Source organism: Hirundo rustica, chromosome Z, assembly GCF_015227805.2.
Source record: "Hirundo rustica isolate bHirRus1 chromosome Z, bHirRus1.pri.v3, whole genome shotgun sequence".
Classification (NCBI taxonomy): Eukaryota; Metazoa; Chordata; class Aves; order Passeriformes; family Hirundinidae; genus Hirundo; species Hirundo rustica.
The window spans coordinates 21,810,776-21,835,590 of record NC_053488.1 but is presented as its reverse complement, the minus strand read 5'-3'; the positions used below and the strand labels follow the sequence as shown (position 1 = coordinate 21,835,590).

Sequence of the window (24,815 nt, the reverse complement as noted above, 5' to 3'; positions counted from 1 at the left end):
AGAACGGGGCTGGGTGGAGACCAGACCAGGGTAAGAAAATGGGGTAATTTTAAGTCTTCCCTGCTGGCATATTGAAAGAACACAAATAAAAAGTTGCCCATGGCAAGGCAGTGAGAGACAATGTTAATTAACCGTGGCTGAGAAAGAACCAGGGAAGGCAGAGAAGAAAGCAGTTGGCACCAAAAAAGGGGCGGGCATGCAGGTGGTGCGTGCCCTACCTGGGTGGTCACAGCCCCATGACTCCAATTCAGCCCCGTGGTGCTCCCCTCTGGTCTGTCCCTCCAGCTCCCCACCCCACAGACATCCCAGAGCCTGGTCCTCGGCCACCGTCCTGCAGCGCCCCTGTCTCTGAGGTACCACGTGCAGTCTCCAGAGTTCTGGAAAACAGGAAACCACAGCCAAACATTTGTCTAAACATCATTCATCTCCCTCACATATGGATGTGCCCTTGCCCTCATCTCTGCCCTATAGTCCTTGCTGCCTGCTGGCAGAAGCCCCACACTTTGGGGATAGAGGGTGACTTGCTCCAGAGACGGCCCCAGAGCTGTTCTGTAGATCAGTGTGATTCCTGAAGCATCTGGATTGAGCTAGCTGGGAAATGGCAAGGCTTTTCTAAAGGGCAACAGAATTGTTTGCAGTTTTTCTCATGAATATTTTCTAGATTTTTAGGTTTGGGTTTAGGTTTTTTTTAAATCTGGTGGCAAAATTGCCCAAGGGTTTATGTGGTTGCCAGCCTTAATCCTGAGAATTTTGCAGTCTAATTGGAAACTTGAAAGATTGTGAATGAAGCTGAAATGCTTGTCTGGCGGGCTGTGTCTGCAGTAAATATGGACAGGGCCAACAGGGAGGTTTGGGATGCTCCAGTGCTAGAGTGCTGCAGGATGCTGGCCAGGCTCTCTGCATTGTCCAGGCTGTCCTTTACCCTGTGGATCACCCACTTCCAATATTGCCCATGCTGGTGACACCAGCCTTTGAGAACAGGCTCATCGTTTCTTGGCTGCTGCCAAGGTTAACAGCAGTCACCCATCCTCTCCACCCAAGGCAAAGTTAAAGATAGGGATGTCCAGGTGGGAGGTGCCAGGATTTATTCAATGGGTAGGCTCAAGCCAAGTAATTTCTAGGATTACCTGCGAGGTGTAACTGGTTTTCATTTGTATTTAGGTGTCTGTATGAACCTGTCATCTGAGTGACACTTTAGAAACCTCAGGGAGATGTTCTCTTTCTGGGAGCGGACATCATCACCTACTATGCATGGTGGAGTGCACAGGAACCATTCAGGTATCTCCTATCCTCTTGTCCTCCCAGGAACAACATGTGTCTGCTCTGTGTCCTGCCCACCTCCTGTGCTGCCACAGGAGGCACCTAACATCTAGGGAGGACAAGATGTAAATCTGGAAGAGAAATGTACTGTCCTGGGAGGGGGTATCCCAAAGATTATCCCACACAAAAAAACAAAAGAGAGACTTGCACCACCCTGATGCAAAATGGAGTTTGTCTCTCTAAAATCAGTGGGGAAATTAGGATAATAATTCCAGACATGGGTTGTGGAGGGGCAGGGAGAAACTCAGGGCAATCTGTGACTCCGAGAGCCTTTGTGCTTCTCAGACAGATGGCACTTGGCAGAGGCTGCTGTCATGCTGCTCGTGTTTGAAGCCTGGCTTACTTTTGGGGGGAGGATAATTCCAATTCACCATGGAGGGGAAGTGGTAAATACTGCCAGCCCCAAAATATCCCTGTTATCAACCCACTGCCTAGAGTTTGGGGATGCAGGAAACATAGAGGATTTTGGGCAGCAAGTGATGGTTTGTTATTGCAGGGGCACTCAGGAGCACGCTGAGCAAGGCACTGCACACAGGGACACCAGGCAAGCGCTGGAGGGGGAACAGCACAAGTTGTTTAGTCGCTGTTTGTCAACAGCTCACGTGGAGGGTAGCTGCTGTGGAGGGCTCAGAGGTTTTGATTATATTCTGAAGGGTTTCCAGGTCTGCCTGTCCACGGGTCTGGGATGTGCCAGGCGTGCAGGGCATGTGCATGTGCAGGGGCAGAGTCGCTGTGCACGCAGATCCGTCGCAGGGACGGGACAGGAGCGTAACCCCACGTTGCCTCAGCTGCAGCCCATTAGCTGACCATGCTTTCTGCTCCTAAATCATTTCCTGAAGGGCTTTTTGAAACCAAAAAGAAAAAAAATTCCCCCTCAAGACGGTGGTGGAGGGGAGGGGGGATGGGAGAAAATGGTGAAAAGTTCAAACACAGCCTGATGTCTCAGAGCTGCTTTCATGTCCGGCTCCATCTACCAGGAGCTTCGTGGGTGTGCAAAAGGTAAAGCTGAGCACAGGCAAACCCTCCCCTCCACGGGGGTGGGAGCCCAGGGAGCCAGACTGAAGCTTTTTTTTCTTTTTTTTTTCTTTTTTTTTTCTTTTTTTTTTTCCTGCTTGTGACTTTTTAGCAGTCCTTAGGGGACATTCCAAGTATGTGGCCAGGCATGGAGATAGTTTAAAACACATTAAGTTCACGGACAAGGTGTCATTAGGGCTTCTTTGGAGGAGGAGAGAGGGAGGAATTATTTGAAGTTCATTTGCCCAGAGGGAGTGCTCTCTGAAGAGGAATGGTTTCAGGGCACGGCGGGTCTGGTTGAGGATTTTTGCTCTTCCTGCGACTTCGAGGAGCTGTTTCCTTTGAAGACATTGGTTGGTACAGTGCAGGACGGGACAGAGAACAGAAAACATCAGAAGTATTTTGCCTGCTTTGCCTTTAAAGTTGCTCTCCCCGGACTGTCTAGGAGAGCAGGTCGGAGCCGCAGAGTCCTGTTTCATGGGAAATATTGACCTCTTTGTTGTTGTTGTTCCAAACGGGAATGAAAAATGTAAATTTCTGGTCAAGCAAACATTCCTCTGGGCTGCTCTGGAAAATTGAAGCGACACTTTCTCAGCATTTTTGCTATATTAAAATTCAGCATGCAAATTGGGGGTATGATATATATTACATAACATACCATGAGCGAATTGCAATAGAATATAAGGTGTAAATCTAAACCATTAAGTTGAGTGGTTCCCCCTAAATATGTTACCAAAATGATACCTTTCTGGCAAAAGATTTAGATTCTATTGAAACAGCTTCTCCTTTTGTTTTGGAAAGTTTGCCCGTTGCAAACAAATCTGAGCTGTCTGCAGGCATCCTCCCAAGACAAGCCTGCCCTTCCTCGGGGCCATCTTTCCATCACGACCATCTCTTCTGCGAGAAATGGGCTCCTTCCACTGCTCCCTGCTTCAGATTTTGGAAGAGCTTCCTTGTGGCAGGGGTTGGAATTTTACGAGTTTTGCTGGGCTCCTTGATACCGGTCACCTACTTTCCGGAAAAGGCAGGAGAAAATTGGCCAGAGCTAGAGGAGCTTCTCTTTATTTTTTTCCCCTGTAGTAAGTCTGGAGTTAAAGCTGGATTTTGTTTGTTGGGTTGTTTGTTGGTTATTTTTTTTTCTTTTCTTTTTGTGCTGTTGCTCATTTGAGCAATTATGAAATGAAATTTTCCAAGCCCCCACAAGCAGAAATGCTGCTTCAGTGCATGTACCAAAGTGTATTCTGGATGCTGAGGAAGATGAGGAAGGCAGGCAAGATGAGGAAGGCTGGAAGTCACTGCCCAGCCCTACCTCAGCAAGGGGCTGCCCCGTAGTGATGTCCAGGGGTCTGAAAATATCACTGGTGAAACTTCAGCAGGAGACAGGGAAGGGCTGTTTTGCCCTGAAAAAATCACAATCTAAAAAAGCAAGCAGATATGGAGTGAACTTCTGAAGTGTCCAGACCTGAGCACTTCCCCCAGCACTCTGAGAAGGAAAGAAGGATCTTTGGAAGACATGACTGACTTTGGATTCACATTGCACACTAACTGCTGCAGACCTGCCTCAGGCTCAGGAGGTACACAAACCTGAGCATGCCAGGCTGGCACTGTGCTTGTCCCTACAGCTTGGTGAGTCTGGGGGTCATGTTCCCTTGGGGAAGGTCCTTGTTCTGCAGGCTGCAGCATGGAGGCAAAGCCTGGCTGCTGTGGGGCAGCTACAGACTTCAAGAGTTGCCTCAATGCAGCAGGAAGCCCTTCAGGTTCCAGAATACTTCCCTCCCACTCAACACCCCACTGGTGATAGAGAGGGTATGTGAGGGCTACAGGAGTTTGTAATGTCTTTTTTTTTTAATTCAGTAAGGCACACAGAAAAGCAGGGTTACCCGTGTCTGTAGTTGTGCCGTGGTTTGGGGAGGTATATTTTTTGATGATATTCTTTCCAATGAAGGCTGCAGGAGACATTCTATCCTTTGCCTGTTTTTCTCCCTAAAGAAGTCACCAGATTGGCAAATTTAGCCCAGTACAGGGGAAAATGTCCCTACAAACCTGGACTGGCGTGGGAAAGAGACGTGTTAGAACCACTCCAGGATGGCACTGATTGGAAAAACAAAACCTTGCAATCTTTAAAATGTCTCCGTAACAGTAAAGGAGGAGTGTGGGGCCTGAGAACAAACTGTCTGTGATCAAAGCCTCTTCTAGAAGCTGCTTGCTGCGAAGTGATGCTTTGATGATGTGTTACCTGTTCCACAGCTGGCAGGGCACCCCCTGGAGCAAGCATCACCCCCAGACCTGCAGCCCCTGCATTGCAACAGCCTCATTCTTGCTGGGGCAAATTGCGCTGGGCAAGAGGCTGCCCATCCCACAGGCTGGTGTCACAGTGTGGAGACAGGAGCTGTGCCTCCATCAGCTCTCCCTCCCAGTGTGCCAGGACAGACCTGGAAGATTCCCTGAAAGGCTGGAGAAGATTCCTAACCTGCATGGCTGCAGCTGGCCTTGCTGGAGAAGGTGGATGATGCTAATCAATTCCATCCATTTCTAAAGCAGGAGTGGTTCCTGTCTCTGCACAGCACAGCCCAGGGAAAGCATCTGCTCTGAAGGGCTTACAGTGAAACCATGGGGTGAGACAGCGGGTGGAGGCTGAGGAAATAACTGTGGATAGAATCACGGAGTGGTCTGGGATGGAAAAGACCTTAAAGATCATCTAGTTCTAACCACCCTGCCACGGGCAGGGACAGCTTTCAAGTGAAGGCAACAAGAAAATTATCTGAACATTTTTGAACAGGGTAGTGTGACAATTCAAGCAGAACCAGAATTCTAGGGAAATATAACATCATCTGTCAAACTAACTGACATCATTGGAGGAAAAAAACAAAAAAACAAACAAACAAAAAAAACCCCAAAACAAACAAACAAACAAACAAAAAACAAACAAACAAAAAAAACACCACAAAAAAAACCACACAAACCAAACCAAACCAAACCAAACCAAACCAAACCAAAACAAAAAAAACCCACACAAAAAAAAAAACCCATAGCTTTTTTTGGGATGCAGCAAACCTTTTCCAGGTCTCAAACAGAAAGAGCAAACATCAAAGGGAAATGCAAATGGAGAAGCGTGGCTCGAAGTTTAATTGGACTTGTTAATCAGCTAGACTGGGGGAGTGAAAAAGCAGCTGATACACAAACATAGGGAAGAGCCTGGCCTCTGTCCAACTGAGCCAATGGTGCAGAAGCACAGGCAGCTCACCACATAGCCCCAGCTTGATTTTCAGAAAGAGAATAAAATTACCCACTCACCTTCCCTGTTGAGGCAACAGGTGCCCTGGGGTCTGGGTCTGCCTCGTTCTGCCGGTGCAGCTCTCATCCCTACTGGGTGTCTGGGGTCATGGCACAGGGGCCCCTGAGAAGCTGCAGAGCTGAGCTGGGCTGGGATCAGCACCCTCACAGATAGCCTGGCTGGGCTTCACCGATGTGCCAGAGGTAACCAGAGATGGGAGCTTTCCTTTCTACTGAAATCTCTGATATTCTTCCAGCAGAGATATCATGAGGGATCTCACTGAGCCTTTGCTTTGGGGGAAATGTGTGTCAGGAAATCAGGAAACCACCCTATTCCTGCATGCTGAGAGCCCATCTGAGGATCACAGCCTCAGGGCTGCTTCTTGGGGCTGGAGATGGAGTTGTGCCTGGCATTGCAGACAGAAACAGGCATGTCTGCCCTCATGGTGGGAGAACAGGAACTGGCAGATGCAAATACCAGCAATGCTTGCTCCCAAGGGGGAATCATATTAAAAAGGTCCAGTCCTGAAAAGCCTGACAGTCTCATTTTCATACTTCCGGTCACTACAGAAGAAAACTGAAAGTTTTCCCAGCCTGAAGCAGCTGGTTTTAACTTCCTGAACTTGTTCCAAGTGATTGGAACTGTGTAAGCATCTCCTTGGAGAGGGACATTACTTTTGAGGGTGTTTCTCTCCAGGAGCCCAATGCCTGTTTTTCTCACTGGATCCTTCTCCTAGCGATGGAGCAGCACCTTCCAGTGTCTTCCTTGATAACTGGGAAGCCTGTCTGGAGCAGTCTGTGGTGCATGGTGAAGAATGAGACATTTTAGGGGGGAACTGCCGCAGGAGAGAATGATTCACTGCCTCTAGGAAATGCAATGCTCTGTGTGAACACACTGGTAGATTTACAATTTCCTCATCCCTTTTGCACAGCAAGAAAACTTGCATGACAATAGCTTACCAACCTTGAGATGCAAATATCTGGCATTTCTGGAGATAGCAGAGGGCAGAGCTTTGTGCTGGGACCCGGTAGCAGCAGCGTTGTGTGACTGGCAGAAACTTATTTGAATAATTGGGTGTCACGTCTCTATTTTTCTTTCAGTTTAACTACATGTGCAATTAATTAAAATAATAACCTAAACGGTCTCCTGCTGGGGTTGTGTTGGCTGCTTCACTTCAGTCTGCCATCAACGCTGCTGAAAGAGCTTTATCGAGAGTTGCTTCTTGCTGAGAGGAACTCGAGCAGAGAAAGGCTTTCCCAGCAGAGAAACCTTTAATGCTTGTGGCATCTGTGTTCTCCCCACCCATGTTGTCTGGGTGGCGGATGGGCAATAAGCAGGGATTTAATCTATCACTTCCCACATCCCCTGTGTGACCTACGCTTTGCCTGGCATGGAGAACTGCTTCATCCACGTCATGGGAAATGTGGTCCCTGTCCTGCATCCAAGGCATCTTGGTAATGCTGCAGAAGGGCTTGAGGGGGTCACTGTGAAATGAGGACCTCCCCCAGGCATAGGCACAGAACAGCTCTGAGTACCTATGGCAGAGAAGAGGCATGGAACACAAGACCTCTGCTGCTGGAAGGGCCCCCAGGACCACTCCATAGACTGTCAGCATGTCCAAGACTCCAGGCACTGAATTTTCCTAAAAGTGCCAACTCCTTCTCTAATTAACTCTAATTTCCAACAGCTCAAACAGGTGCAGCTGCCTCCTGATCCCATCTGATAATTTTGCTGTCTGTTTCCATCCACATTCCCTGGCTCACCTCTCAAGCCCAAGGCTGGCAGGTGCCCTCAGCAGCCTTTGCAAGAGGAGGAAGGTCCTCTGAGGTTTCCTCAGGTCCATGAGGAAACGGTTACAGGCTCTTCATTCATTCATTCATTCATTCATTCATTCATTCATTCATTCATTCATTCATTCATTCACAATGCTCCCTAAGTGAAGGCCAAGATTTTGGTGCATCTATATCCCTTGTAAGATCATGGTGCACCTTGTGCCCATTGCTTCCATGCTGCAGTGCTCTATGGAAAAAACCCAAAATTTCTTGGGGAGCTGTGCTCCTGCTTCTCACACTCCTTGTAAACACTCTTTATCTGTGAGTACATGCAGTTACAGTGGCAGCAGGAGCATACTTTAAGAAAAATCAAGATCCTTACAAGTCTTTCTCTGTTACTGTATTCATTGCTGCTACAAGAAATATTGTTCCCCTGCAGCTGAGAGCATTCACATCTCATCTTGCTCCTTTTCCCAGTTCTTCTTCTTGCCTGGATGATTCTTTTTCAGAAGCCAACACTAATCTATCCCTAGCAGTTCCTTTCCTGCTTTTAGTTTTAAGGATGCTTGAGATACAAGGTATTGACCATGGTTGTGACCATGGTGCCGAACAGCCCCTCACTCCACAGCTCCTGCCTGCTCCTGGCAACACAACAGAAAACAATGGTAGAGATTAAAGCGGCTGGCTGGCAGAAGCAAGATTATAAAAACTTGTCCAGAAGAAATTGAATTGGAATTTAGCTGAATGGGAAAGCAATCAAAATAGTGTTTTGGGGTGAGTGTTTTGGTTTGGTTTGATTGTTGGTTTTTTTGTTTTGTTTTGGTTTGGGGTTTTTTGTGGGTTTTTTTTTGTTTGTTTGTTTGTTTGTTTGTGGGGGTTTTTGTTGTTGTTGATTGGTTGGTTGGTTGGTTGGTTGGTTTTTGTTTTGTTTTGATTTGTTTTGTGCTTCGTCTTTTTTGTTTTGTTTTGTTTGTTTGTTTTCCTTAAACAAACTACCTGAAGTAGAGCTCCCAAGACTTTTAAACTGCATTCAAAAACATTAAGGACAGTTAAGATAATTCTAATAATTTGGTCTGATCCCTCCTGCCAGCCTGAGCATTCCTGCATCAAGCAGAAGACTTTCGTACCTCTTTTAGAAAAACAATCTGTATTGATAGAGGGATCAAGAGAATGGCGGGCGTCTCACACTCTTCAGTAGTCCATAAGTGCAGATTAAGCTGATTTATCAGTTCTTTGAATAAAACAATGTCCCATGCCTACCCCAGAGATAGTGAGGACCTGCTTCTGTGTGCACTTCTGGGCACAGGGTTCACAGAGCATGAAGGGTATAGCAGGAGGAGAAGCCAAAACACTGAGCCAGAAGAGAACAGGAAGGAATCTAAGAGCATCTGCACTGCTTGAGAAAATGTTTTTACCACTTTCCTCTGAGCCCATTGTCTGAAAATAAGAGATGGTGTGCTTTTGTTTCCATCCCTACTTCAATTAGCACAGTGGGGACAGCCATTAGTACACAGCACGCCTCATCCAGAACCCTGACCTCCACAAGAGAGGTCTCTAAGTACAGTTGTGATCTACAGCGGGGTCACTGCAGTTATTTATCACTGGTTACAGCAGTGAGTGATGTGGTAGGAGCTGTTACACCCCATGTACCCGCATTACAGCACTTTCCTAGCATGGGCTTGAAACGGCTTCTGGAGGGGGACATTTTCCTCTGGCCCTGACAATCCAGACCCTTGGGAGGTGCTGAGAGGCAGAAAAGGGTGAACTCCCAAACAGGAGTGTTCTCCCTGGCCAGCTCAGAGGAGCATGTGGGAAGAATCCAGCCCATGAGAGGCAAATATGGGGCACTACTGACCTAGGCACAGCCAGACCGGAGCGTGACCGTTGATGGGAACAAGCTGGGATACAGCACACTGAGATAAGGGCTCTGTTCACCAATCTGTTCTCTAGCCTCTGCCGAGGCTAGATGGGCTGCTCAGCCTTGGGGGAACATTCACCTCACCAGCTGGTTGGGATGTCTGCTACCCGCCTCTTCTGTCCTGCCCTGGGTACATCCCTGCTTCACCAGCCAGTGCAGACCTCAGATGTGGGGCCCCACACTCCTAAACCCAAGTACACCCTCCCAGAAGCAAAACTGCTGCTCAAAACATCTCACAAAGCAAGAGCCACTTGAAGGTGTGGAAACTGGTCCTTCTCAAGACTTCTCCTCCATATCACTGCTCCTTTGCCAGCGGTGCCTGAGGCACCCAGGACGCACTGTTTGATAATTTGAAGACACGGGAGGATGAGCCCTTGCCTCCACACACTGCTGCAGGAACAGGAAAAAGCCAGAGGAAGGATGTAGGGACAGCACATGGACACTGTGAGAGCTTCTCAGAGATATTTTCGTTTATATCAAGCTGTAATGTCCAGCACCACTCTCCCCCTTCTGTCCGGACATCAGGCTTAGCAGGTGTGCCTGTCATCCTCTTGGTCAGAGAACACCTATCTCATCAAGACACCCTCCGCACGAGGTATCACTTACACTAAAGCAGGGCAAAATGTGAGGACCACTGTGTTACCTCTTCCCCCTGCAAGATCGGCCCCTCGGCGCTCAGCCCAGCCGCCGGCAGGCTGAGGGAAGCGCCCCGGCTGAGCACTGCGCTGCCGCAACCTGTGCCCACCCTCGAGAGCCCCCGCGGCCGCTCGGAGAGCGCCGAGCATCATCCTCCCGCGGTCCCCGAGCGGGCCCTGCCGGGAGATGGCACTGCAGGCACGGAGAACCATCCCGCCGCGCTCCGCCGCTGCCAGCAGCCGCCCAAGCCAAGACAGTCCTTTTATTCGTCTTTCCCATCCTTCCCCCGAGACCTCGCTGGAAAAATATTCTTCTTGTCCCCTGTGATCCCTGCATCCTCGCCGCTTTGCAGAGTTTCTTTCACACTGCGCAAAACTCGCTGCTGAGGAAAGAGGTGGCTGGAGCACAAGGGATGTGGCTGGCACGTCCCTGTCAGCATCCGGGCAAAGAGAGACGGAGGCAGGAAAAGTCCGTGCCCTGGTCTTAAGCAAGGAAGACGTTCCTTTCCAGACATGGGGTTTGCAGTCTCAGACTTTTCCTGGAACCCTCCAGAGCATGAATATTTCAGCTGCAGCCTCCTCTGGATCCATAATCACCCAAAACTTCCCTGGGAGCTTTTCTTTCAGTTCAAACAAAGAAGCTATGCAAGCATAATTAATTTTCCCGTCTCTAGGTGGGAAGCTTTGCTAAAGTGGCTGTCAGGAAATCGAAATTTACAGCACCTGAAGTTTTGTTAACTCGCTGTTTCACATCGCAGTATCAGGGGAGATGCAGATTTTTTTGTTTGTCATGAGAGCTTGAATCTCCACCTGGACGAGACTGAGAAATTTCGGCAGCCCTGTGCAATGCTGGCCCAATTTCCTAAGGAAACTTCATGGGCTTTTCCTCACCCTGCCAGATTTTTCAACACCTTCCAGGAAATCACAGCTGAGCAGTTTTGGTTAGGATAGTTTTGCATTTCAAGGAGAATACTTGGACTGTTAGGTCTTCTTGGCAAATAATTGCTGGATACTAGCAGAATGGGTGATGCAGTGACGCATTGTCCTGGGCAGCAAGGTATTCCCAAAATGGGATATAATGCAAAAACTCAGTGAGAAGACACCCATCAATTTTCTTGTGAAAACACATCTGTTTGGGCTCAGATAAAAGGTTCCAAGCTGATGCTGTCTGTGGCATGTTTTATTTTACGGGTGGTTGGGTGGGGGTTTTTTTTGGTTTTTTTTTTTTTTTTTTTCCCCTGGTTGGTTGGTCTTGTTTGTCCCTTTTCCTTTTCGGGGGGAACGGGAGTGAGGAAGGGGTGGATGGGGTGAGGGGAGATATTTTTTAGTTGGAAATTCTCGAATCTGAAGTTTTGAGAACAGGAACATGGAGGTGTACTACCTGCTCTGAGGAGATGATAAAATGCAATTATGCATTTTGACTTAATCCCCTGCTCTGGCATTTTTGCAGAGGAATGGTTTGCTCGGTTTTAGGGAGCCAAATAAATCTGAAAGGAGATCAGTTTTGAAGGGTGACAAGTGGAACATTTCAATATGGGGTAAACAGGCAGGTGGGCTGGTGATGGTGCCGGGTGTGTGAGAGAGAAGTAAATGTTTGCCCCCTTTGGGGCTTAGCAGTGGTGAAGGTGAAGGATGGGATGGCTGGAATGCAGCTAATGGAGAAGGGAGAAAGAGGAAGATGGCAGAGGGGGCAGGGGCAGAAAGGAGATGGCGTTATTTCTCCATTTTTACAGAAGGACTGTATGTGCAGAGCAGGGTCCATTCTGATGTTGGCGGTGGCCACAGGAGTCATCCATCTCATGTATAGATCTACCTCCCTCACACAGGCACCAAGGAGCTGTGAGGTGAGGGTGAGGCTTGGCCCAAGAGGGTTTCACTTGCTTGATTGAGCTTCTGGACTTACAGCAACTTATCCTCAAGGTTAAGGAGGAGAAATCAGCAAATCCTTATTAAAAATTTCATCTTTGAAAGGTTTGTTACTCACTGAGAGACAAAAAGTGGGGGGCACAGGAATGGTGGTGGCATCTCTTCATGGGCATCATATTTGGGATGGTGATCTCCCACTGTACCTTCCTCATCCGAAGGCAGCTCATGGGATCTGCTCTTAGAGATGGGAGCTCTCTCTTCTCTTCATCCACTGCTCTCCCCACCCGACACTGATGTTTCCCAGGTGTTTCTGACTTGCAGGGTTTGAAACTGAGTCACCTTTGATTTCTCCTGACATTTCACAGAATTTTGTTAGCTGCAATATTGTATTTATCCCAAATGTGGGTTTCTGGGGAAATCGTGCTTTTCAGCTAAATACAATAAAGAGAGAAAGTGAAACAAAATTAATCTTTCTCCATCAACCCTCCCGCCCCGCCCCCCCCCCCAAAAAAAAAAAAAAAAAACCTAACCCTTTTGAAAGTCATGGGGGCAGGGGTTTTCAAATTTCTCACCAAAAGACATTCAAAAAGCAGCTCTTTCACTTTTTTCTTTCAAACCTGACCTTTTCATGCTAAAAACTTCAAACCACTCTAATCCCTGGCTTCTGCTTTCTTATGTGAAGATGATGATTTGTGATAGAAGCCAGTCCCACAACCAGAGCAAGGAGCCACACTGCAGCAGATGCTGGCTTTCCTCAAGGTGTTAATCCACAGGCGGATTCTGGGGATGAACCAGCCCTGCTGGCATCAGCCACAGTTTGGGCAGGGCTCGCATGTGTCTGGTGAATGGTGGGGTTTTGTGGCAGAGGCTCTCAATCCAGGCAAAACCCGCAACCACCAGGACGTCCTTGCTTTCTCCAGGGCAGCAAGAGCACTCCTGCCATGCAGACCCTGGGGCAATTTGGGCGCAGTTCTGCTACAGAAGGGCTGGAGGCAGGAGGCTCCAGAGAGCAGCACTAACCTGGGTGAGCCTCATGCCATCTGCATTCACTCTGGACCCCTCTGTGGCCCCCGACCCTGGCAGTGGTGAGCCCCTGTAAGATGTTCTGATCCATGGGGAAAAAACACCCGACCTGGCAAAAACACAGGATTATGGTGCTGATTTCCCCATTCCAGGAGCATTGCAACACTAATCCTGTAATTCAGTGCAAAGTGGTGGAAAACATGATCGCTTTAAGGTCTCCGCTCTTGCCTGAGATTTCATGGGGCTGTTCTTCTGGCATCACAGGAAAAAAAGTGTTGGAGGAAACCTTTTCCAGACCCCTATCATCTTGTTCCTTGCTCAGAAAGACATATGCAAAAATGTATTTTAAATATGGCTTGCATTCCACACTGAGCCTCTTCCGGGTGAGGAGCTGGCAGCCATGGGTCATGTGGTGAGTGGGTGATGGAACAGACGTTATTTATAACAGGTGTCAGGCCATACTTTGTCATCGATATCTTACCCAGCAGCAGTGGCAGCAGCAGCAGAAGCAGTGAGGGGTCTCTCTATATTCCAATCTCTGTTTTCCAGGAGTGGGTTTGGTAGCAGCATGCACTGAACCTGATGTCCTTGTTGCACATGGAAATTTCACTCACTTATTTCAGCTCACTGGCAAGACCAGGTTCTCTTTGTACCACTCTGCATCCCAAATCAGACCAATCACTCATCTCTGAGCCACTTGATGCCCCATGATCAGGGCTACATCCAAGGACAGGATTTTCTCCTGCACAAACCTTTGTGCACACACATGACTGCATCACGCCCTGTCCAGATTCTGGAGGTTCCCACAGCCTCTCCTTGCCCACACCTTTTTGTATGCATGCAGATGCCCACCACCATCACCAGGACTCTTCCCAGGCAAATGGGTAATAGGCTGGAAAGCCACAGCCAGGTCCTGTGCTTATTATCTCCAACTTTGTCTTTCGCATGCACCTCCCGCTATTTACACAGGAAGAAGTTTGGCAAATGTAATAAAGACAAGGTGAAGTTTTACATAAAATATTCTCTCCTGCTATGAGTCCTGAGGAATTTTAATCAGTCCAGGAGTACCAGCAGAATTCCTTTGCCTGCAAGTTTTCATGATCTTGCTTTTCCGTCTTGTTCCTCGTGGGGAGCATTTGCTGAGAAGATGATTAAACTGAGCTGGTAAAAAGCTCGTCGGCTCCATAGCTTCCATCTTTTCCTGCTTCTTTGCAAGAACATTTGTACTTTTTTCTGGCCTGCGGCATGCAAGGTCAGCTGCTTTCTTTGCAGTTTTCTTGTACGTTTCCTCACCATTGTTGTGGGGTTTTTCCCCCTCCAGAGAATCTCTTTTGTGCAAAGGCAAGAGACAAGGCTCCTAGCTCAGCCTGCTGTGTTGTTGTTCGCCTGAAGTCCAGCAGGAATTCAAGGAATGGTTCCCCACGTCTCCTATTCACCTTGCTCCTGCCAGTGGCAAGGGGTCGGGCAGGGGGCGGATATTTTGGAGAAGCCGTGAGCAAGGAGTGCAGACTCAGGGGCTGATGTGAGCTCAGGGATTTTGGAGGACTGAAACTCATCTGCTGTTGCCTGCCAGTAGTTCAGTGTAGGAATTTGGGCATTTTGCTTTGAACAAATGATTCACCAGTAATCATTTAATCAGCTCTCCTGATGTTTGAATAATCTGTGAGTAATTTAGTCAGATGTTTGCCACAGAGTATCAAATAAACGGTTTGGAAAGGCACTGGCTCAGACTCTCACCTCGTATACGCACAGCTTTGGGGCAAACCAGGCCAATACTGTCCCTTGAGCTCTGGCCTCAGGTGTCCAAGAGATCTGTGCTGCTTTACAACTGGCCAGGACCAGCCTCAAGCTGGCCAGTTCAGGATCTGACCATGGCTCAACTGTACTATATGCCATGCAGCTGTGCAGCATCTGCTCTCCTGCTTGGGGTACCGCTGCTGCCAGAGCCTGGGCATGGCACATAATGCGGTAGGGGGGCATTTTTGGTGGTAAGTGTCCTGGCTGGACATCAGCGTACAGGCTTGTGATGAGCCCCTTGCTTTCTCTGAGTGGCTCCCTCTGGGGTGCTATGGATGGGGAAAGCAGCCCAGGGTGATGGACCCATGCTGGCTCATAAGCTAATGGAGAATCATTTCCCCAGGTTCAGATCTCTTCCTGGACCTATTAACGCTCCAGTATCTTTCCATTCCTGTCCCCACAAAACCTGACACACTTGCACAGCTTTTACTCTTTCTTTTTCAGCTCTGATCCTGTCTGACAGCAAGGAGGGATGGAGAGGGAGAATAAGGGGTTGGAATTTTTTTTCCCTTTTCTTCCATTTTGTGACTACTTCAATCTAGCCCTGACTTTCTGGGCAGCAGGGTCACTCCTCAGCTCTGCCGCATCCTTTTGAAAAGCCTTGGAGACATCTCCTTTTGACTTCTATTTTTTTTTTTTTTTTTTCCCCCCCCAGGACCTGCTATCACAAATACCCGCAGAGTCCCAACATGCTGGTTATTCTTCATAGATAAAACTACTAACAATAAACAAATAATTTATTGTGCACTTCCATCTGAGACAAAATATCACTATATCCATCCAATTAGTGTCTTTTAGCAGCATCAACAAAAAACTAGACAAAACCTGGCTCCCACCCAGCCCCCTTTCTCTGCCTGTGTGACATTGTCTTCACAACTGCAAAGAGAGGTGGTAGCTGTGATTTGATCAACATTTATCTCGTTAAAACAAAAGTGAATTACTTTTGTAGGCTTGCCCTACAAGATTAGGATTTTGAGTTTTTCTTTAACAGAAAAATCAGGAAGAAACTTCTGTTGTTTTGTTACTACTGTTGTTTTCTTCAGACCAGGAGAAGTCCTGGGATGCCAGGGAAAGTGGGAACCTGCCAATGGGAGTATTTCTCCCAAGTCTCTCCGCAGAGTTTTCTCGCATGTGTTGTTTCCTGAGTCACAGGGATTTGAGCTGGGAACACTCAGATATCTGGAAGCTGGAACAGCCCTCACTGCCGACCTGAATGCTGATGTCCAGGGAGCAGCACCCCAGCCCAGCACTTCAACAGTCACTAGGCTAAACATTAGGGCAGGGGATGCGCATAATGAGTTACAGGGCTCTGCAGGGCTCCCCAAATCCCCTGCGGGCACTGCTCCCTGCCCCTTGCTGGCAACTAGCCCCTGGCAGGGAGCAGGCTGTTTCTTCATGGGCATTTGTCTTTTCCAGGCTGGGAAAACAGAGGTATTTTTCTGCACACTGGCAGCCAAGTGGGAGATGTGTCTGGGAAAGGCTATTTCCCCCAGGCCCCCTGCTCCATGGCATCCCCCAGCCAGTGCCACCAGGATGCCAGTCAGTCTTTTTCCAAATCCTACCTGCAAGGAGTCTGCAGTTGCCTGGGCAGTTGGCAGGAGCTGGAGGTGGGGGTGGATGCCCTGCAAAGGTGCCTTCCCCTCGGCCTCCTGCCCACCCTGCCCTTCCTTGCCCTGAGGCCGCTTGGCTGTCCTTGCTCACCCTCCCCATTGGCTCCCGCTTGCTTGGCCTCACTGCTGCTTTAATTTTAGCAATTCCTTGGAAAGAGTCATTTTCCATAACTCAGCTCTCAGCGGAGCCCTCTGCCTGCCAGCTCTGCCTTCTCACACGTGTTGCTGGCGTGCCCCAGCAGCACACGCCTGCACCTGCCCAGCCAGGCCTGCCTGTCCCAGCTTTTTGCACACCAAAGCCTCACACCCGGCTCCCGTCCCTGCTTGGCACATTTCAGCCTGGCACTCCCAATTCTGTTGCGTCGTGGCTGGAGTGGGCAACCTGGCCCAGCTGTACGGCCACCCCTGGGGCTTCCCCACCATCAGGGGTAACAGAGCACAGCACAGGGGGACATCTGTCCTTTTTGCCCTGCAGACCCCACCCACATGTGTGACGGCTCTCTGCCCTTACCTGTGATGGTAAGTGCGGTGTTCTCTCATGCTGCAGGGGATCCCACAGCCTGAGGCTGTGATGGATGGGCAGGGTGGGCTTGTTCAGCACCCACCAGCAGGTTTTATTGAAGCGGGGAAGGTGGGTGCAGGTGTGGCTGCAATGGTTGTGTGAGAGGGAGCACAGCCCACGCGTGTGTTGGGTGTTTGGTCGTGCAACGTGTGTGAGAGGGGTGAGCGAGACGCTTTCCTGACGGTGTGCATCTTCCCGTGAGCACTGTTGGGCACTCCAGGAGGGTGTTGGTGTGAGGGAGCGCGGCACCCACGAGTGCGGTTTGTGCAAGAATGCGCACGGACGTGTGCACGGAAATGGTAGCGCGGCGCCTTCTCTTGGGTCTGCATCTCCGGGATGGAGGGAAGGGACTGTGCGTGTGGAGGGTGCATCGTGCACGATCACGGTGTGCGTGTGCACAGGGCGCGTGCGGGGGTGACCACGAGCCTGCTGCTTCCACTCGGGGCTGCACCTCTGGGGACGTGGGGGGACTTGCAGGGACGGCTGCTCGTGATGTGTGTGTGCGTGTGTGCGGGACGCCGTCCCCACGGTGCTTCCACGAGTGTGCATTTGCACGGGGGTCGGTGTGGCGCCCGTGTGCGCGGTGGCTCCCTCCGGCTCAGCATCCGTGGGGAGGGAGGAGGCGGCGGCGGCGTGTCCGCAGAGGCGTGGACCAGTGTGCGGCTGTGGGGGGTGCGCGTGTGGGTGTGCGTGCGTGTGTTTGTGTTTGTGAGCCCGTGTGTGTGTGTGCCGTATGTGCGTCTGTGTTTGCGGGCGGGTGCGCGCGTCGCGGCGGGGCCGGGAGCGCGTCCCCGGCGCCGTGCCGGGGGGTGCGGGCTGAGCTCATCGCTGGCTCCCCGGCGCTCCTTACCAGTGGCTTCTGCGGTCACATGGGTTATGTGCTGGAGTTTAAAAGAGCTTATAGCCCCCGAGCCGGTGCAGAAGCAGCCGGTGGTTGCATGGGGTAGCGCCGAGAGCGGCGGCAAGGAAGGCGACGTGAGTACCGGGCGGCCGGGGCCGGAGGGCGGCACGGGTGTACCCCCACCCGCGGGACGGGGGAGGCGGCGTGCGGGCACGGGGGTCAGCGGAGGCGAGCCGCGGGACCCGCCGGCGAGGGAGGCGGAAAGGAAGGCGGGGGGGAACGCTTTCTTCCCCCGCATTCGCTCCCGGTCTTGTGTTCCCTCCCGCGCCGCAGCCGCGCACCTTTCCAGCGCCCGCGCGTGTCCGCGCCCCGACGTGGGCCGCGCGTCCACCCCCCGATGAGGAAACAATTTGGGCAACTTACTTTCCTGCCCCGCCGTGCGCTTGTTCCCGGCGGGGAGAGATGGGGGACAAGGGGCCGGAGCGTCGCCGCACGCTCCGAGACAGCGGGTCCGCATCGGGGCGCGGCGGCGGGACCCCCGTCCCTGCCCGGCCGGGAGGGCACCGCGGCCGGCACCAGGTTGCGGGCTGGGAGGGATGAGCTCTCCCTGCGGCAGTGCACGGGGCTGGAGCGGCTGGGACTGCGGGGCGGCTCTTTGTAAACCGGAGCCCGTGGATTTCCTGGGCGGGAGAGCAGGCTTCTTCTCCGTCTCTCCAAAGGCACAACCTGCCGTCTTCTCTGCTGTAGCAGTGCAGATTTTATTACTATTATTATTGTTATTATGCATTTTATTTTATTTTATTTTTTCTGAAGTGTGATTTTATAAAGAAAAGTGTCTGCATGGCGCTTCTGGGGAGCTGCTTTCGGTGGGTTAGGCAGGCAGTTCATCCCGAGCGTGAGTACAAGGGCTGCTTTCCAGAATTGCATAATACACACCGATCCCTATGCTGCACAAAACTCCCTAACATTTCCACATCTTGGTGACTTCCCCCACTGCAATCCTGAAAACGAGTTGTGACTCTAGTCATCTCGTGAGCCAATTTGTGCTGCCTTCACGGGGGACAGAACCAGGTCTGCATGTTTCGGCTTCCCCGGCTTTTCTGGCAGTTGTTTCTTTTAGCACTAAACTTTTTTTGCTATAACGATCGGCACTTCTTCACTCCCTTATTCCCCCACTCCACGCTTACGGGCACATGTGCAGGGTCTGTTCAGAGTGCAGGTAACAGAAAGGGGATTGCCTGCAAAGCTCTTTGATTTCTTTTTTCCATTTCTTTGTGTTTTAATTTATGGAATGGTTGAGGAGGTCCTTTCCTCGGATTGCTTTTTGCTTGGGAACTTGCTGACATCGGCTCAGATTGAGCGAATTTCACTGACTGTGCCCACTCTCAACACACCATGTTGTGTATTTGTGAGGGACCAGACCTGCACATGCTGCTGCCGGCCCCACTGGCTGTATGTTCAGGCAGCGAAGCATTGACATTGTCTGCTTCCTGCAAAATGCAAATACATGGGAGCAGCCGTTCTTACTCCTGGATCCCTGCCTTGCCCCTCCACGAGGAGTTCGTTTTGCTGTGATAATCTGGAGAAGTGCAAGGGATGCTCGTGTCTGGCCAGGCAGCAGGCTGGGACCAGGTCCTGGGACCAGAGTTCTCCGGGGCTCTCTGCAGCGGGAGACTTTCCCAAGACAGGCTGAGCTTTAGAAATGAGAGCCTCCTGCCTGGCAGACTTCATTGCCACAGCTCCTCAAGATAAGTTTATCAGAGCCTCTTGTCAAAGCAAGCCAAGCCATGATCCAATGATCGTACATTATCTTTGGTCTGATTGACCCCAAGAGGACCCCATTCTGCCAGGATTCTGCACCCCCTTCCCCCAAAAAGTGCTCAGCACCTCCTGGACTTGGGAGAAGCCCCGGTACCTCTCAGAGCCACAAAGCTTGTGACGCACACACACATTCAAATAACTGTGCAGCCAAGGCTTAGCTTTTGGAGACGTGACTGACTCCCTGAAGCCAGCAGCAGGAGTTTTGTGGGTGCAAGTCCCCAGCTCCTGGCCACTCTCAGTTAATTCCCTGCAAGCTGGAGGCATGCATCCTGCTCCAGCTCAGGCTGAGGCTGGGTGTGTGCCTGGGGAGCCTGTCTCTCAGCTCTGTCGTTTATTATTGCTGCTGCTGCCATTATGCCTGACAAATGGGAGTTGCTGAGTAATGTGCTGTTTGTGTGTAAATATCTGAGTGCTCACAGCTGAGCTCACTCCTGCCACTTTGCAGGAAGCCATCTCAGCACCTTTCCCCTGTGAAGACCCAGGAGTCCAAAAGCATCCTTCTGCGGGGACCTTCCCACTGCTACTGGCAGCTCTAGCCTTCACTCTCCACTGCTCCCCTGCAAGCGTGAAGCCTCCATCCTCTCCGGCTATCGTGGCGGCCCTGCTGCTTTCCTGAGTGTGAGTCAGGGGTGGGAAAGGGTTCTCTCAGTGTGTGTATGTTTGTGTGTGTGTGTTTGTGTGTGTTTGGGTGTGCGTGTCTTTTTGTGTGCATGTGTGTGTGCGTGCACAGGCTCAGTTATTCCCAAGGGTCCTTGCCCGAGGCAGAGTGAGTTTTGGGGACTTTGAGTGTTTTGATGGAAACAGTCGTGTAACTAGGAAAGGAGTTTTTGGGTTTGTTTGAGGGTTTTTTCCCCTGCCTACTCAGCTTTGAGTTCCCGCTGATGTCATCCCAGTGCTGATGAAGATGCTGAATTACTCCTTCCCATATTGTTTTCATCCCATTTGCAGATTGGCATCCAACTGCTTCTTGCAGTCAGTACTTGCTCAGCCCAGTGAGGCTGTTCGCAGCTTTTTTAATCTCCCCTTGTAAATCAATCCCTTCTGCCTCCTGATCATCTTTGTCGCTCATTTTTCTGAAATCCCTCCAATTTGTCCATTTTGTGTTGGTGACGTATGCCTGGCCCTAAACATGATGTATACCAGGCATGGCAGCGTGAGGGAAGGACACCTCCTCCCCTCCCACCCCGCTGGGGCTTGTGATGCTTTGTCAGCACTGAACTGAGTTACTTCCCCATTATTCCAAGCTATAGTCCCTGCTCGGTGTTGCAGAAGAAAGCAGCATACTCAGGTCAGTGCCCTGGGGAGAATTCCTCCAAATTTTGGTGATGGGTTACTGAGGTTTGGTTGCATGCTGCTAGCAGATGTTGGAAGGGGCTGGTGGTCTAGGTGTATTCCTGGTGTACCTCTTCCCACAAGAACTAATAGCTGAACAGGAGAGATGAGAAAAATAAGAGAGGCTAAGCTGGGCAGATGGGGAAACTGAGGCATGTGCATGCACATTTCCTGTGCACCTTTCCAGCACACTGCTCTTGTTTAGGTGCTCTGTGTGTGGGGCTTGGTTGCACACATTAGTGTTGCACTCAGCACGGGCATTTTCCAAGGAGATGCTGGATCTTTGGTCAGGGCAGGCTGGCACATGGGGATGCTGGGTTCTGGGCTGATTTTGTTTGTTGCTTCTTGTGCTCATAGCCAGAGCCTGATGCCACAGGTGGAAGAAAACAGGGTAACAAAGTGCCTTGCATTCATGCACTTTGAAGTTTTATCGTGCCAAACCCTGAGCTCCTAGGACTGAGCATTCCCATTCCCTGGAAGGATCTATCTATTTTTAGGAGGAGTTGTATTCTGGACTGTGTCCACTGCAGATGCTCTCTGCCTCCTCCTCTTGGCCCTCCTCCAGGGACACCGCTTGGGCTATCTGCTGGAGGGGCAGGTCGTGTCAGGGCTCCTCCAGAGCAGAACAGAGGTGGCCAAAATTGCTGGGCATGGGGACGTCCGGGGGGCTGTGTCTGCCCTGGCGTGCTGGGGAGGGACACAAGCCCATGCTGTCTCTTACAAGAACTGCTGGGAGTGGTGTTTCACTACGCTCTAGGTGCCGGTAGGACACGGTTGGCTTCTTCACCGTGGGATGAGCAAGTGGGTACTGCCTGGGCCAGGCGGTAGCTGATGCTTGGCAGTGCCCGGTGTCGGTCCGTTCGCCAGCATGACACTAGGGGGCACGAGATCTGCTGGAATTCCTTTGTTGGGGGTGGGAAAGGAGGATGCAAAGCTGCTCTTGACCCTTCAAGCCCCGTACATCATCCCCCTGCACATGCATCATTCCCCTGCACGTTTTGGATTACGAGTGTTAAACCCCACGAGCTGTCCCGGTAACTTGTCCTGCTGCCAGGGCAGGACGTAGCTCTCCAGAGGCTGCTCCAAGGGTCTGTCTGTCACTGGCCATGGACGCAGCAGGAGTAACGATGGAAGTGGTCAGCCGGAAGCATCTCCAAAGCGCAGAGGTGGTTGCAGCCAGAGTGCCAGGGAATCTCCGGGGAATCTGGGAAATCCAGGAAAACACCTTAGCATGGTGTTTAATGCCTCCCTAGAGGCATTGTCCAGAGCAGGGATTAAGTTAGACTCAGGGCTGGCTTTCAAGATGCAGCGTGTTACGGTTTCATTTTCTGCTGGTTGTTAAGTTCATGCATGATGTCTCCTCAGGGTCATGTTTTCCCAAAGCAGCAGGAACTTTAGAGAGTCTGATTTAATGAATGGTTCTGATCGATCTGAAACATGGAGAGTGTGTGTGTACGTGTGTATTGTATATGTGTCCATCTGGGCAGGGTGCAAAGAAAATCTTTTTGAAGGTATGTTTATGCATTTCTGCATACATCCAGCTGTAATATTGTCCTGAGTCCTTAAAATCTATTATTTCAGCTGTGAATGCATGTATATATATTAAAACACTGTATACTGGTGTCTTTCTCTCTTGTTATAACAAACCTCATGGAAAGCAAATAAAGAGACTTTGTTCTCATAGCAGGCTTTTAAGGGCTCAATATTTATCTTCTATGAATTTTGATAGTTTTTGTTCAGCATGTTTGCAGTTGTGATGGGGGGAGTAGATTGCCTCTCTACTTCAAATTTTGTGCTATTGGGAAACTGAAAACATTTGGATCATTTCAGCTTATTCATTACCTAATGAAAACAGAAGTCAAGCTTCTGGATTGAAACGTTGGCACTTGGTATCCTTCCGGCATATTAATTTCTCAGTGGTTAGGGTTTTTTCTAATGCCTCCTGTTGCCAGATACCGGGCTCCTTTGCTGGAGACCTTCTCTCACAAGCCCCCGGGCAATATTTTTAGTAGGACACTGATGCATCGCAAACGCTCCTGTTCTCCGAGAAAAAGCTGCGCTGGCTGTTGTTGAAAGTAGCACTAGGATGGCTAGGAATGAGAGATCAGAGGAGGACGATGCTGCCGCTGCGTCAGAGCGCTTGCTTTGTGCCTGTGATGGAGGTTTTGTGTCAGGTCGTGCAGGTGTGTTCCTGTGCGGATGTGAGGGCAATTCCCCAGCTGGGCTCTGAGACAGGACCGAGGAGCAGGGGTTTGTTTATTTTGAAATGCCTTGTGAAACGGAAGGAGGTCCGGGAAGAAATGCCGAGTCAACTTCCAAGTCAATTAGGGATGTATCTGAAGGTGTGAAGTGGTTTGAAGAGGACAGGGTGATTTGTCTGAAAGTGTTACCTAATTAGAGGGTATAGTGAGGGCTCTAATTAGCCATGACACCCTAAAGATGTCATCAAAGCCCTCTTGAGGCATGGCTGATCCAGTGCCGTGGCTGTGAGCTGTCTGGTCAGTGTGGCCATGCGCAGCCGGAGCTGCCGCCCTCTGGCTCAGCGGCAGCCCCGATGCCGGTGCTTGAAGAGGTTCTTTTCCCCTAAGGTGACTTGTGATACCCTCTGGGGCTGCTGCCAACATCGAGTGATGTTCATAAAGTCACAGAATGAAAGGAAAGCTGCAGCAGTTGGAAGAATTAGTACTGGAGCCCACTATGTAGGAAATCTCCTCTCTCTTCCCTAGGGGGGGTGGGGGGCGGGGGATCACTTTCTGCTCCTCTCTGAATGGAGGAGGCTGGAGGAGGAAGGCTGTGAGAGTTTGTGATAAGTGATGCTGTACTAACAGCTGGTGGAGGAATCGTGACCACTTTCTCAGCATTGCCTGACAGAGGGGACATGGCATCAACTGAAATCTGGCTTGCCCAGACCTGGTTGTATTTAAATACTATGCAACACACCCTGTGAGGGGAAATGGATGCAGGAAGCAGTACAAGATGTGCTGGGTAAGAGGGAAAGGCTCCTGGAAAGGATTTTCCCTGCTATTGGAAGCAGTTTGCAGCCTGGACCTCCTCTGCACCACACCTGGGCAGTGGGTGGTTGTTCCCCTTTTGAGAGCAGGGGCTGGGGGTTGCTCCCTCTGGGGCTGCTCTCGCTGCCTGTTGTTCATCTATCAAAACCATTGTTTGGTCAGCCCTTTGAGGAGAGGAGAGTGGGAGTTGCCCACTCTCCCATTCCCAGTAGTGGTGCCAAGAGCCAGTAGGAGCCACCTAAAGTCAGGGAGTTGACTGGTGGATAAGTGTGGAGAGCAGGGCCCATTGCCATTCTCAGCAACAGTGAGCAAAATTATTCTCTCCTCTCTCAGGGCTGAGGTCCCTGTGGCTGTCAGAGCCCCCTGAATTGTCAGGCGGGAGCAGTGGGTGGCTCAGGCCGTGGTGGCAGGGAGGAGCAACTGTTACCCCTGTTTCAATGGGAAATAAAATAGATTCTGGGGTAAGGGTGTTCCCCGTGTGTTTCATCAGTGTTAGGAGGAGCCCTGCTCTGCAAGGGAACTCTTTTTGCTTTTGTAGGTGGTATCTCAGCCTCCCCAATGCAAACACACAAGCAGGCACACTCCCATGCTAACAGTTATCCAGGGATGCGCCTGCTTTTAATTATGTGGGTGTTAAGCCAGTGAATTAATTTTGTTCACAAAGTTGCAGCCTGGTATTTTCCTACTGCTCCTGGTCTCTGGTGGCGTTCCCAGACTCTGGAGTACATGTGCAAGTAACGTGCAGAGTGCAGACTGACCCACGCAGCTCTCCCTGTGCTGCTGCTGTGGCGTCCCAGTGCTGCAGGGGCCACGCAGGATTTTGGGGTGCTGTGTTATAGGTGATGGGTGGGGAGCTGCTCCCTGTGCTGTGGTGTCACAAGCTGACCAGCACAGAAGGAGGGGTCTGCACTGCTGCCCTCCTGACAGGAGCAGCAGCCTGGGTTGGGTACCTTGGCGCCAGGCGTGAGATTTGGTTGTGAAATCAAACAGTATCGTGTATAATAAAACAACCTTATATC

General features: G+C 50.6%; 1 protein-coding gene across 4 annotated transcripts in view; it reads left to right on the top strand.

The window, feature by feature from the left end:
* Positions 1 to 17,600: 17,600 nt before the first annotated feature.
* The window catches only part of CNTFR (ciliary neurotrophic factor receptor), a 203,099-nt gene continuing 195,884 nt past the window's right edge, over positions 17,601 to 24,815 (top strand). For 2 of the 4 annotated variants that reach the window (XM_040090115.2, XM_058424077.1), the window contains exons 1-2: positions 17,637 to 17,766; positions 19,899 to 20,071. Coding sequence is in view for 1 of the 4 variants with exons in the window: in XM_040090114.2 (XP_039946048.1) it covers positions 17,668 to 17,766 (99 nt within the window). In the remaining 3 variants the exon portion in view is untranslated. Of the gene's footprint in view, positions 17,767 to 19,898; positions 20,072 to 24,815 lie in introns of all 4 variants that reach the window. The other 2 variants (XM_040090114.2, XM_058424078.1) reach the window with 2 other exon arrangements.